The 13,615-nt window shown below is 37.1% G+C and overlaps 1 protein-coding gene across 1 annotated transcript; it reads right to left on the minus strand.

Annotated features, from left to right (window-relative positions):
- Positions 1-6,105: 6,105 nt before the first annotated feature.
- Positions 6,106-7,559, minus strand: LOC109242346 (AT-hook motif nuclear-localized protein 17-like). Its single transcript, XM_019409209.1, has one exon. The coding sequence runs from the start codon at positions 7,097-7,099 to the stop codon at positions 6,362-6,364; it is 738 nt and encodes a 245-aa protein (XP_019264754.1). The 5' UTR covers positions 7,100-7,559; the 3' UTR covers positions 6,106-6,361.
- Positions 7,560-13,615: the final 6,056 nt, after the last annotated feature.

Consider the following 13,615-nt stretch of genomic DNA (forward strand, 5'->3'; position numbering starts at 1 on the left):
TTTCGTTTCCCTTTTTTAGTCAGTCTTCTCAAGTCGATGTCCACAGTCCAATGATACAAGGGCTTTCAGCATTTCTTGAATGTTAAAGGTTCTTTACTTTCAAGGAATGTTAAAAGTTTCTTCAATATCTATGAATAAGTACTTGAGTTGAAGAAAAAATTGTACAGTTAGTTGTAATTATTTGTACTTCACCTGGCAAAAAAAAATTGTGAATCCTCAATTTTCTTTAATTCCAATAAATTGGTTATTCGATTTTCTTTATGTTTTTAGTTTCTTTAACTCCATTTCATGTTTCCTTTTCTTTTTTTGATTAGGAGAAAACAGGCATACACACATACTTAAACGTGACTTTTTGTTCATAGAACCTCTAATTCTGATAAAAATATTGTATTTCTGATTTAATCAGTACAATAAAGTCAAACTTTATATGCATAAACAAGAAAATTTTCATCTACTAAATCACGACTAAATTTATAAAATGTATTATTTTTTACTTTTACTAATATTTTTAATAACCGAGCGAAACACTATAATTCTCACAAAGAAAAACTAGAAAAGGAGCCGCCGGGTAGCACTTGGAAAATATAAGGAAGGGGTCAAGGAAGGAGGCGATTTACATCGAAATGATCAAAAAGGAAAATGCTTCAACTTGTGCATGAGGCAAGTTGGTTGTCTCTGTAATGAAACCAAATTGCTCAATTATATGATGGAGGTGAAAAGACGTGAATGAAAATACAAAACTCTTTAGTATGACTTTTCAGAACAGATCAACCTAACAACTCATCAATTTCACTGTTTAACCAAATACATTGACCAATATTTACTATACTATGCTAGATTCTAGAAACTTTCTCAACTATGAGGCTTTATTTTAGGTAAAAATTTATCCGTACCGGATGTTTACACCTAATGTTTCGACGAATTAAAATCGGTCATTTTCCCTATATTTCTAATCCATTTCGGTCAGTTTTCTTGGACGATTTTTGGCAGTTTTCTAGTAGTGTGTAATGTGGAAAATACGGTAATTAACTATGGTTAAAGACTAATGCTTGTATATAATATAATGTGACATGTGGTATTTGTTTATTGGATGGGTACAAACATACGGTGCAGGTAAATTTGTACACTTATTTGGACGCATTACTTTTTAAGCGTATAGGCAATAAAATTGACTTAGAAGTGTTAATTAATACTGTGTTTGATATATCTGAAAAATATTTATTCCCACTAGAAAGTTACTTTTTATTTTAATATGACGAATGTTATTTCTATCAAAAAGAGAAAAGTAACTTCCATCGCTTATGAGCGAAAAGTAGTTTTCCTTACACTTACCTTGACTTCAACTTTATATAACAAATTTCACCTAACATTTAAACATTATTATTAATTTTTAGTGCTAAAACTTTTTATCAAGATACTATTTGATTAGCTAGTATTATTACTTGACATTAAATATATAATTTTTCTGTAAAATATTTCACTCATCATCAATCAAACACTTTTACTGAAAAATAGTTTTCAACTTCCAAAAAAATGTTCCAATAAAAAAGACTTACATCATAGATATTTCTCATGGGCGTAATTAGTTTTGAAGCACTTCTTGAAATTTGTAATTAAGTACTGTACTAATTAATGGCAAACATCATAATGTATATAATCTTGAATTATGTGATTCTTTTCACCTGCCAATTAATTTGTCCACACAATATGCATTTGCCTCATATAGTGCCTTGGTGAAATTGTTGTCACTAATTCGTTTCATTCTGCTGTTTTCCAAGCCCTCTTGTCAAGTCGATCCTATTAGCGCAAATGATTTAGCAGCCAATGTAGCGGTTCTTTTAATTTTATTTTATATGACACTCTTTTATGCATTTTGAATTGATATTTTATATAAAAAATCTCATTAATCTTAATTTTTACATTCTGCGATTAATGAAATTTTCTTATAGGACTGACATGATGTGAAAGTTTACAAGATTCTAAAGTACTTTTAGTACGTTAGATCATATTGATATATTTATATATCAAAATCAATCTTTCTTAATTTAATAGTCAGTTAAATACCACCATATAAATTCGTCTGTTCATTCGATTACTTGATAAAGATAATAAGATCTAGATCGGTCATCTCCTTAAATATTGTTGCCGCCTCTATACACCTTTTCCATCAGTAAAGATGCAACTGTGTTTATCAACAAGGCTGATAGTGCTTACTAAAATGTCATCCGTTTTTATGTCATCCGTTTTTATGTGAGATTGTCATGTTCAAGTTCTTGATATGTGATGCATGTGTATAAGGAGGAAAAAGCACAAGTACACTCATGAACAATAAGGGGTGTCCAAACTTTTCTGAAGTACCTTCTTGCAAGTAGCAACAAATTAAACATACTTTGCATTATGAAATTATGCGCTCAATTAAACTAAGTCACATAAAAATGAAATGGAGCACAAATAAAGCAAAGTCATTCAGAGAAATAGAACCTAACTCATTTATCTGATTTCGGTGCACTCCAACATTAATAGATCTTCACTTTTATCTACCGAAACCAAGAACGGAAAAGTCAACATCAGCTTCAGCCACTTGTTGTTGCTGCAGTTTCAAAGTAAATGCCTCAAGGAAGAAATTTCTCCATCCCTTATCATCAGTCAGCATCAGCACAGTCAAAGACTATGATCTCAAACTTCAAAGCAATGTCATGCCATCTCATTTCCAGCCAATCAAACCCCTTAAGATCAACGTTCATATAAACACATCAACTGGATATATACCAAACAACCTAAACAATTGTCACGACCCCAGTTCGCCCTCCGTGAACATGTCGTGATGGCACCTAGTCCCAACGACTAGGTAAGCCTGACAATGCAAATATAACATAAATTGCGGAAACAAATAATTAAACTAAACAAACTAGAAGGGTAACTGTATATAAATGTCGCTCGGCATATACAACCCAATAATGCGGAAGTCTACAATATCATCCCAAAACCCGGAAACTCACGGGAACACAAGCTAACGGAAGGTAATACACTGCTCTAACACCAGAATGTCTAAAACAACAGTACGAAAGGAAAAGCTAACTGCTAAAGCTAGAATAAGATAGAGACTTTTGGTCTGCGGACGCGGCAGATGTACCTCGAAGTCTCTGGTATGTCTCTCCGCCTCGAGAGTGATACGCCTAGGATGAAGTACCTGGATCTGCACATGAAAAACATGCGCATAAGGGGCATGAGTACACCACAGCGGTATTCAGTAAGTGCCAAGCCTAACCTCGGTTGGGTAGTGGCGAGGAAGGTCAGGGCCCTACTGAGAATAAACATAATAATAAATCTTGCAACAGCATGAAATAAACGGAAGTAATGAGTACAACTATGAAGTAAGACAGGTTATACAAGGCAACAATTAACACTCAGAGAATAAGACAACACAGAGTAAAACAGCTCAATACCAATACCAACAACGAGGATCTCCCAAGATACCGTCCTGTAGTCCATTTCATCAACTGTCCAAGGAGCTCCCGGGATACCGTCCCGTAGTCCATCATATGAGTATATCCGAAGGATCTCCCGGGATACCGTCCCGTAGTCCAGCTATCAAGGTGCAGGGGGATCTATCGGGAATCTAACCCGCAGTCCCAAAGTAAATGTGCAGGGGGATCTACCGGGAATCTAACCCGTAGTCCCAAAGTAAACAAATAAGGGGAGAGCTACCGGAATCCCACATCTGTATTCCCAATGTAATACGCAGTCACAACACGAAGAATATTCAGAAATGAAGCTCAAAAATACAAGGCAACAGGTAGTTCTAGCCTAACATGCTTCACGTAGTGCAAACAAGGTAACTTGAACAAATAGACAATTTAGAACAACTAAGCATGCTTTTCTGCTAACACAGTCTATAATTGCAAATAAAATAAAGCGGATAAGAAAGAAACTCAGTCTAAATATTTAAAGTAAAACCGGATTTTTCAACAATTAGCTCAAGTACGCGCTCGTCACCTCACGTACAAGGCATTCAATTACCAAATATCATATCCTAAGGGGAAAGGTCCCCCACACAAGATTAGACAAGCCACTTACCTCAAACCGACTCCAAAATCAACTCGAAACCACACCTTTGCCACGAGTATCCGACTCCAAATGGCCCAAATCTATTCAATTCAATTACATATCGTAAATAACATCTCAAGCAACTAATTCTACTATTAAATTTAAAGCTAAGACGCGAATTTAGGTAAAATAACCAAAACGCCCCTCAGGCCAACGTCTCGGAACCTGATAATTTTCACATTTTCAGAACCCTCGCACTCTCACGAGTCTAACCATACAAAAATCTCCCAAATCGGAGGTCAAACACCCACTCAAAACTCAATAATTCGGTCTAAGAAGTTTCTTCCAATTTCTCCCAATCTTTGATCCCCAATCCGAATTTAAATGATAAAATTAACTATAGATTGATGGAATATAACTAGAAAGGGTTAAAGAAATGTTACTCAATGATCTCCCCTTCAAATCCCTCTTAAAATCGCTCTCTCCCGAGCTCCAATTTGATTTTTCCAATTTTTGAAACAAAATCCTTAAATTTCATACTTCAGTCCAGTGGTTTCCGCTTCTGCGGAACTTAAGCCGCTTCGGCAGTTTCATTAAAAATCCAACAATTTCGCACCTGCGGTCCTGATCTCGCAGATGCTGATCCGTTTCTGCGAAAATCCCACCGCATCTGCGGAGCCTGATGAGCCTGACCAACCCGGCTTCTGCGGTCCTCCACGCCGCATCTGCGGTTCCCAAGCCGCACATGCGAAAATACCAGAAGCAGCAATGCTTCAGCCGCTGCAACACTTCTCCGATCTTCCCGTCAACCATCCGAAATCACCCCGACGCCCCCGGGACCTCAACCCAAAGCACCAACATCATCTAATACCCCATTCAAACTTGCACCAATCCTTAAAACACCAAAAACAACATCGGAAACTCGAATTAATCTCTGATTTAAGCCTAAGAACTTCATTTTCTCTCAAAACACGCTTTTGATCAAAAACCTAACCAAACCACGTCCGAATGACCTGAAATTTTACACATACATTCCAAATGACATGACGGAGCTACTGCAACTTCCAGAATTCCATTCCGACCCTCGGATCAAAATCTCACTATGAAACCGGAACTTCAAAATTCAAACTTTCGGCATCGTTCGAGGAATGGGCCAGACCGGGTCATTTCTCAAGAACAATAGCTAAAGGGCCTGATACTACCACTTGGATCTGGAACCTACATGCTGATGCTCACGATTTCGATAGCATTTCAAGCCTAAATTAGCTACGAACCTCCAAAACACGTCCCGAACACTCTCCCAACCCCGAAATCACCTAGCGAAGCTAACGGAACCATCGGATTTCCGTTCCGAGACCGTCTTCACACTGTTCTGACTATGGACCATTTTCCAACACTTAAGCTCTCATTTAGGGACTAAGTGTCCCAGAACTTTTCGAAACTCAAAATCGAACGTCCCGGCAAATCAAAATAGCAGAAATAAACTTGGGGAAAGCAGTTAATAGGGGATCGGGGCGTTAATTCTTAAGACGACCGGCCGGGTCGTCACAACAATATATCTATAAATAGAATCAACGCGGAGCCAAGAATTTTTATTAGGAGATGTCAAAATATAAAAAGTAATTATACAGAAAAAATAAATAAAGTCAACATATAGTATATATACGTAAAAATTAAATTTTACCTTGTTACATAGTATAATTTTTTAATAAAGGAATGTCAATTGACACCCCTTCGCATAAGGTGGGTCCGCCACTGAAGAGAATACTACATGAATAGTTATGCAAAAATATGTACTTCCATTTTAATTTATGCGATTGAATTTCTGTTTTAGTTCGTCTCATTTAGTATGACAATTATTTATATTTGAATATAATTTAATTTAAACTTCTTATTTAACCTTAATAACAAGTTTCTATATCTAAACAAATGTTATCATATGTCTAATATCATAAGTTTCAGAAGTTTTGTATCCACATAATTGTTATGACAACAAATTTTGAACATTTTTCTTTCCTTTTAAAACTTTGTGCTCAATCAATCTATGTTACATCAATCCAAGAGAACGATGGCCAATGCTTAGCAAAATTAAATTGGGGTATAAGTGCACTTTTCCTTCTCCCAACAAAACAAACACCAAAATTTCTTAGCCCGGTACATTAATTAAACGTAGAAAAAACTAAAGTCAACTAATAAATCTAAACTAAGCATAAGCAAAACAAGAAAATCAAAGTCCTTTTTTTTCCACAGTGCCATGAGATCAATCCAAAAAAAAAAAAAAAAAAAAATCTTACATGTATACCCTCAAGATTAATCAGTAAGGTGGTGGTGGTTGTCTAGCCGGAGGTGCCCATATTATATCTGATGGCAATTGATTAGAAGTGTAAAAAGACTGATCCGGTGGATGCCCACTATCTCCTCCGCCAGACACCGCCACCGGTGGCGACTGACCGCCGTCCTCATCCTTCACTGGGAACTTATGGTAACAAGGATTATTAAACGTAGCTGCAATCAAATATACAGTCCCTGCCGACAAAAGTGGCCCAATAACAGCCCCACCCACCACTTGACCTTGTGGTCCTGCTAACGAAATAGTGAACCCATTAGGTAAACTTGAATTCTCTAGAACAATTGTAGCTGAGATGGATAGGATATTAAACGTGCCATGGAACGTAACAGTAGAAGCAGCAGTATTTGAAGGCTGCTTAAGAGTAACATTTGTGACTGTCCCTGAACCGTTAAGAACACAAAGACCCATGTTTCGTTCTTCGCAGAAACGAAAAATAGAATCGATTATATCAACCCCAGTTGGAATTTCAAGAATATAAGGACTCATGGAGGGTTTTTCCACATGATCGTCACGTGTTTTTATGATGAAAGTTGCATGTTTAGGTTTATTCTTGGAACCCGGAGGACGGCCACGTGGACGGCGGACAACTTCTATCGTGGCACCGTCGTTGGCGGAGGAGGAAGGTGCTGTTGCTACGGTGGATATTGGCTGAGGTGGCAGTTGGTGGTGGAAATTTTGGGCATGATGAAGCTTAGCAAACATACTGCTAGTAAGACTATTAGTAGAATGGTTTTTGGTTTATTCTACAAATTCCCCTAATTTCATTTTAAAAAAATAAAAACGTTTAGCCTTACGGATTTTGAGCGCTCTCTATATATACCAAGAAATGAAAGAGATGATTGGTTCAACTATGTATGGGCAATTGGGAATACAATAACATAAACAATGAAGAAGAAATCAGAAAGAAAAATAGATAGAGGGAGATATTTGAGAGAGAAAAGAGGTATTGGAGTTTTCCTTCAAAGAGTAAATTAAGATAAAATAATAATCTTACTAATACTAGAAGAAAATGGGGTGTGACATTGTTTGGGAGAAGGGGGAAGAGAAGAAGGTGATTAGATTGAAAACTACTCCTATATATAAGAGAAGACTAATGGCGCCGCTTGTAATTGGAGGCAAAGGATAGGCCAATTGTTTTCTAGAGGACAAGTTATATCCATCGAAAGTGTAATTTCTTTTTTTACGTAATTAAATTCTTCATTAGATCTATAATCACATATCGTATCAACTCTTTTGATAAAATTGATAATCTGATAAGTAACAATTATATTATCACAAGTTAAAACTTATTGATAGTATATTGTCAATATATATATCGTTAGGGTTGTTTGATTACAGGGATATATAAGAATAGTAATTTCAGAATAAAATATGGGATTGTACTTATTCTATGTTTAGTTATGGGTATTGATTAGCTAGTGATGGAATAAATTTTATACCAAAATAGTGAGATTAAGTGAGATAACTAATCCCATGAAATATTCCGAACTCATGTAATATTCTTATTTATCCCAACTCATGTAATCCTTTCTAGAGAGATATGTGAACAATAGAAAATGGATTTGATTATTACAACTTTGCTTTCTTTGTCATCCTTTGCTTCTCTTTAATTTGCTCTTAAGTTTGAAACTAAGAGAGGGAGAGAGGTTAAGACTAGTACTCTTCGACCAAATGGATTGACAAAGATTCGGTGATATACATCTCTCACTTTCTTACATTTTCTTCTATCTTAGCAACTATATGTGCATGCATGTGGCGATATATCTGTTTTCTACCCAACCCCTCTTGTTACTACGTGGGGCCCTCATGTGTCACTTGTGTCTTTAGTCAGACACAAATAAATGCCACCTAATGAGCTCCCACCATACATTTGGAGCCAATCTCGGCTAACTTACTTTGACTATATTCTTTTTCTTTCTTCATTCTTCATTCTTGTTTTGGTTGCTAAATCCTAGTGTAAAAATTACCTGAATAATTATAGTTAAAGATAACTTATGTAATATGTAAAATAAATAAATGTAAAATATAAGACTGATTGTGTATTATAACTTACAATCAGTTAAAATGGTGTAAGCATTAATTATACGATGAATGTATATACCCCCTCCGTTTCAATTTATGTGAAACTATTTTCTTTTTAGTCCGTGCAAAAAAGAATGACCTCTCTCCCTATTTAAAAACAATTTACCTTTATGCAATGATTTATAGCCACACAAAATATATCTTCTCTTCTTTTTTCTTTTTCTCTTTTCAACTTTGTATTAATTATTCTATAGTGCATTTTCTTATGTTTTATTTAAAACAGCTCAATTTCCTTTTCGATGCTTACTGTTTGTTGCCGGAATTTTCTTTAACGCATTGTAATCACATTTTACATCAGGGTCCTATCATATATGATACTGACTTTTGTAGGGCATGTGACAGCACCAACTTTGTCTATTAGGTGAAGAACTTATGTCAAATTTAGGCAATTCAAATAATGGAGCAAGACTCGATACCTCAAGTTGGAGTAACTATTACTCTCACAAAAAGCAAACATAAGAGGCAATAGAATCTATACCCATTAAAAATAAAATAATTGGTTAACCATTTATTTAATAACAATTTATAAGAAAAAAACTTTTCGCATTTATTGTGTCCTTCTAAATATAGTTGTGTTCATTCTGAATAGTCACTAACTATTCCTAACAACCGTTTGATCCATTCAAGATTAAAACGAAGCCCTCATTATAAAAGCCTATACATAGCTTCTAAAAATGATCAGTCATAAGAAAGAAAAGAGCAATTCAACATTGCATAAGAAATATAATTTTCATCTATTTGAACCGTATGAAAATTTTCTGTCCTAAAAATGGTTTCACAAAAACGCCTCACTTATATTCTTGCATAATTTTACTCTTTTAGATTATCTTTTACCATGTCTATAACAATGTAAGGATAGTAGTGTTCCAATTACTTGGAGTCATCGTTATTGTGTAAGCATACAAATATACGGAGAGATTTGAAAAAGAATATTTGGGTTACCAAAAACGGTGGTTAAAGAAGAAGAGAAAGGTGGTGGATATTGTGACACTGATATAATTTAGTATACAATTGGTTATGATGACAAATGGGACAAATAAAATTTGAACCCATGTTTACAATTTATTTTTGGAGACAGCTCGTGCAAGGCCTTTTAGAACTGAGCCTCTTCGAAAGTTAGAAGGTTTTTCCTTACAAGATATGACTTTGAATATGGGGATAGACCATAACGTCAAAGCAACAAATCAAAATGGAAGCGGCAAAATATTTCGGGTTTTTATTTTTTAAAAACTCACACCTCTTGAATTTTTAATTTCCTAACTTAATTTGTGATTTTGGAAAAGATGAATACATGTTTGTTATGTTAAGGAACGGCATATTAGTTAGTGTTATAATTAACTTTGTTATTCTATTGCTAAGTTGAAATTCATAAATTGACTTATACTATGGTATATCCATAAAAATTAAGTGAAAGTTTACTTTTAAGTTGAAGGATGATATAAAGTGGAGTATCTTATTTGGAGAGATCATGTCCAAACTTTAAAAGTTTTAAGATCATAAAGAAAATATTATATTTGCATTTTAATACTATAAACTTTTCAGAATACACAATATTCTCGAAAACTACATTAATATTAATTAAACATTCCATTCTTTTTGCATAGATTCACACACATATTGAGTACTATTTAAATATATAAAAAATAAAATGGCATGCATAAATCAATAAATAAAGATAATTTTATTAGAAAAGGTAAGATTCTCATGCTTTTTATGATATAGTTTACATGTTAGTAATAGTGAAATTACTTACTGGAGGACGGAGCAGGAGAAAAAGGAAATAATAGGTAAATATTTATTAGAAAAGATAAGATTCTCATGCTTTTTAAGTAGAGTGAAATTATACTAAATTTCTGATTTCTTTTCTAGCTAGGGAATTTTGATAACAAGGGTCCTGAGTAATGACAAAGCAACCTAAGTGGATGAAAGAATATGCATCATAAATATCATTTATAAAAACATATTAGGTGAGATACGCTTCATTGCATGTTTTTTTTATCTCATAAACTCTAATAAGGTAAAAGAATGATATATATCTAATTAAACTTTGATGGTACTATTTATCAAGCATAGACTATATGACTCGGTATACATGTGCAACGCACGTGCCGAGAAACTAGTTAAGCTTAAAGAATGAATTTACTATATTTATTTTTGCTCATGGAATTAGAATTTTACATGTTTTATTGCTGGAGAATGTGTTATCTTGACTAATCCAAGTAGAAAGTACCTCATGTGGATAAATGCTAATGCCATTAAGCAAGAATCATTGCTAGGGAAGGAAACTTCACCACGATAACAAGACCTTATTAACTCTAGTGCCCTAGAGTATTAGGAAAAGAAAGAGCTATATTAAAAAGCTGTAATGATCTAATCTTACGCGTAACGTGTTGATTCTTTGTCGGCAAAGAGAAGTCAAAAGATTAGACAGGGGTCGGTGTAATACTGATAGCATACTTCAAATAGGCAAAAGAATGGATAACACATAAGTGCTCCCTAAAACAAAACGGAAGTGATTTGACGTGATTCAAACATCCAGTTGTTAAAATAAAAGTCATTTAGTTTTATTGAAAATTTCATTCGTTTTGGTATCTGATTCGTAGTTCTAGGTGTTATTTTGGTATTTTGATTGCACGAGAGAGTTCATATAATATTTTTGGACTTGTGTGAATATTTGGTTTGGAGCCCCGAGGGCTCGGGTTTCGGATAGCCTACAGACCTTTTGAACTTAGGTAAAATTGCTGGTTTTTATTTTTGCTGGTGTCTGGTAAAAGCTTCTTGCGATCATGAATATACTCCCGCAATCGCGAAAGGTAAGTTGGGACTGGGGGAGAAATGTTCTATGCAAACGCGAGGAATAGGACGCGAACGCGGAGCAAAGGGGGGAGTGCCCTCGCAAACGCTTCCACACCCACGCGAACGCGTAGCTTTGTGAGGTGGGGCCCGGGGAGTTGAGGTAACTCTACGCGAATGCAAGCCCAGTCTCGCGAAAGCGGAGTTGAGGCGGGCTAGGCCTTCGCGAATGCATGGAGTTACTCGCGATTGCGTAAGCCAGTCAGGCCATGCTCTTCGTGAACGCGTCAGGTTTCATGTGATCGCGATGAACACCTGACGCCAATGATTTAAAATAGTCCAAAAACGGGATTTCTCCCATTTTTCATAAACCTTCCATTAGAGCTCGGCCTAGAGGCAATTTTGAAGAGAAAACTCAACACCAATTAATAGGTTTGTACACTTTAACTCATTTCTTCCATTTCTAACATCACCCGTTAATTTCTAGCCTTAATCTTTGTTCTTCCATGGTAGAAAACTAGGGATTTAGGAAGAATTTGGGGGGGGGGGGTTGCAAATTTTGGATTTATACCTCAATTTGATGTCAGATTTCGAAAATAATTGCATAATCAGGCTCGGGGGTGAATGGGTAAATAGATTTCGTTTCGAACCTCGGGTTTTGACCAAGTGGGACCGGGTTTGACTTTTTGGAAAAAGTGTGGAGACCCTAAGTTTATGCATTATAGAACATGCACTGCATATTCAGCTGGATAACAGTCGGAGCCCCCAGTGGCAGCTCCTACTAAAGGCAGAGGTCGAGGCCGAGGTCACGCCAGAGGCCGAGGCAGAGGCAGAGCTCAGACTAGAGCTCGAGCAGCAGCACCAGCAGTGGAGCCTCAGGTAGATTTTGATAAGGAGGTTCCAGATCATACCATACCTGTTGGACCAACTCAGGTCCTAGAGGGGTTCATCACCACTCCAGTGCTTCATGATGCTCTAGTCCGTTTGGTTGGCCTTATGGAGAGTATGGCCCAGGCCGGTACATTTCCAGTGACCCCATCCATCTCTCGGGTTGGGGGAGGATCATAGACTCCTGCTACTCACACTATGAAGCAGATGACTCCCCAGTATCAAACTCTAGCAGCCCCGCCAGCTGGGGTAGTTCAGCCGGTTGTTACGGCACATGCTGGTGATAGGCCCGCCATGTCTTCTGGAGGTTTATTGAGATTGGACAAGTTTACAAAGCTCTTCCTAGTTCACTTCAAGGGTTTACCTTCTGAGGACCCACATGATTATCTTGACCACTGCCATGAGGTGCTACGGAACATGGGTATAATTTAGACTAATGAGGTCGATTTTGTTGTGTTTCAGATGACGGGTTCTGCCAAGAGGTGGTAGAAGGATTATGTGTCGACCAGACCAGTTGGGTTGCTAGCTGTTACTTGGGACTAGTTATCTCAGCTATTTTAGAAAAGTTCCTCCCTATTATATTGAGAGAGGATTATCGCAAACAGTTTGAGCGTCTCCAGCAGCGCAATATGACTGTCACTCAGTACGAGACCCATTTAATGTATCTATCTCGTCATGCTCTTACCTTTCTTCCTATTGAGAGAGAGAGGGTGAGGATGTTTATTGATGGACTCATTCATCCTATTAGGCTACACATTGCCAAGGAGATCGGGGGTAAAATTTCCTTTTAGAAGGCTGCAAATGTTGCTAGGCGGATCGAGATGTTTCTTGCACAAGAGAGGGGGTAGGGGTCTGATAAGAGGCCTCGTCATTCTGGTGGTTTCAGTGGTGCCTCATCTGGAGGCAGGGGTGCTTTCAATTCAGTCAGCGCTTCACGCATCTCATAGTGCTTCAGGGAGTCGTGGTCCTTATGTGCCTTATTCTGGACAGCCAGCCTATAGTGCACCATCAACTCCTACCAGTGCGCCCTCGATTCAAAGTTATCACCGTGGTTATTTGGCCCGTTTGGGCCAGCCTCAGTTTCAGCAGCCACAGCACCAGGATGAATATTTTGAGTGTTGTGGTTTTGGGCACATCAGGAGGTCATGTCCGAGATTATTAGGCGGCATGCTATGATAGAGTTCTTGTGCCATGATTCCGACACCGGATGCTCCACCCGCTCGGCCAGCTAGGGGCAGGGGTAAGGTAGCCAGAGGTAGAGGTCAGGGCATTAGAGGTGGAGGTTAGGCTGCTAGAGGTGGAAGCCAGCTAGATAGGGCCGTCCCAAAGACGTAGTTCAGAGTGATGGGGCCCCGCCCCAATGTTATGTTTTTTCCAGCTAGGCCTAAGGCTGAGTCATATGACGTTGTTATCACAGGTAATATACCAGTTTGCCATTGATATGCTTCAATTCTA

This window comes from Nicotiana attenuata, unplaced genomic scaffold (assembly GCF_001879085.1).
Source record: "Nicotiana attenuata strain UT unplaced genomic scaffold, NIATTr2, whole genome shotgun sequence".
Taxonomy (NCBI): domain Eukaryota; kingdom Viridiplantae; phylum Streptophyta; class Magnoliopsida; order Solanales; family Solanaceae; genus Nicotiana; species Nicotiana attenuata.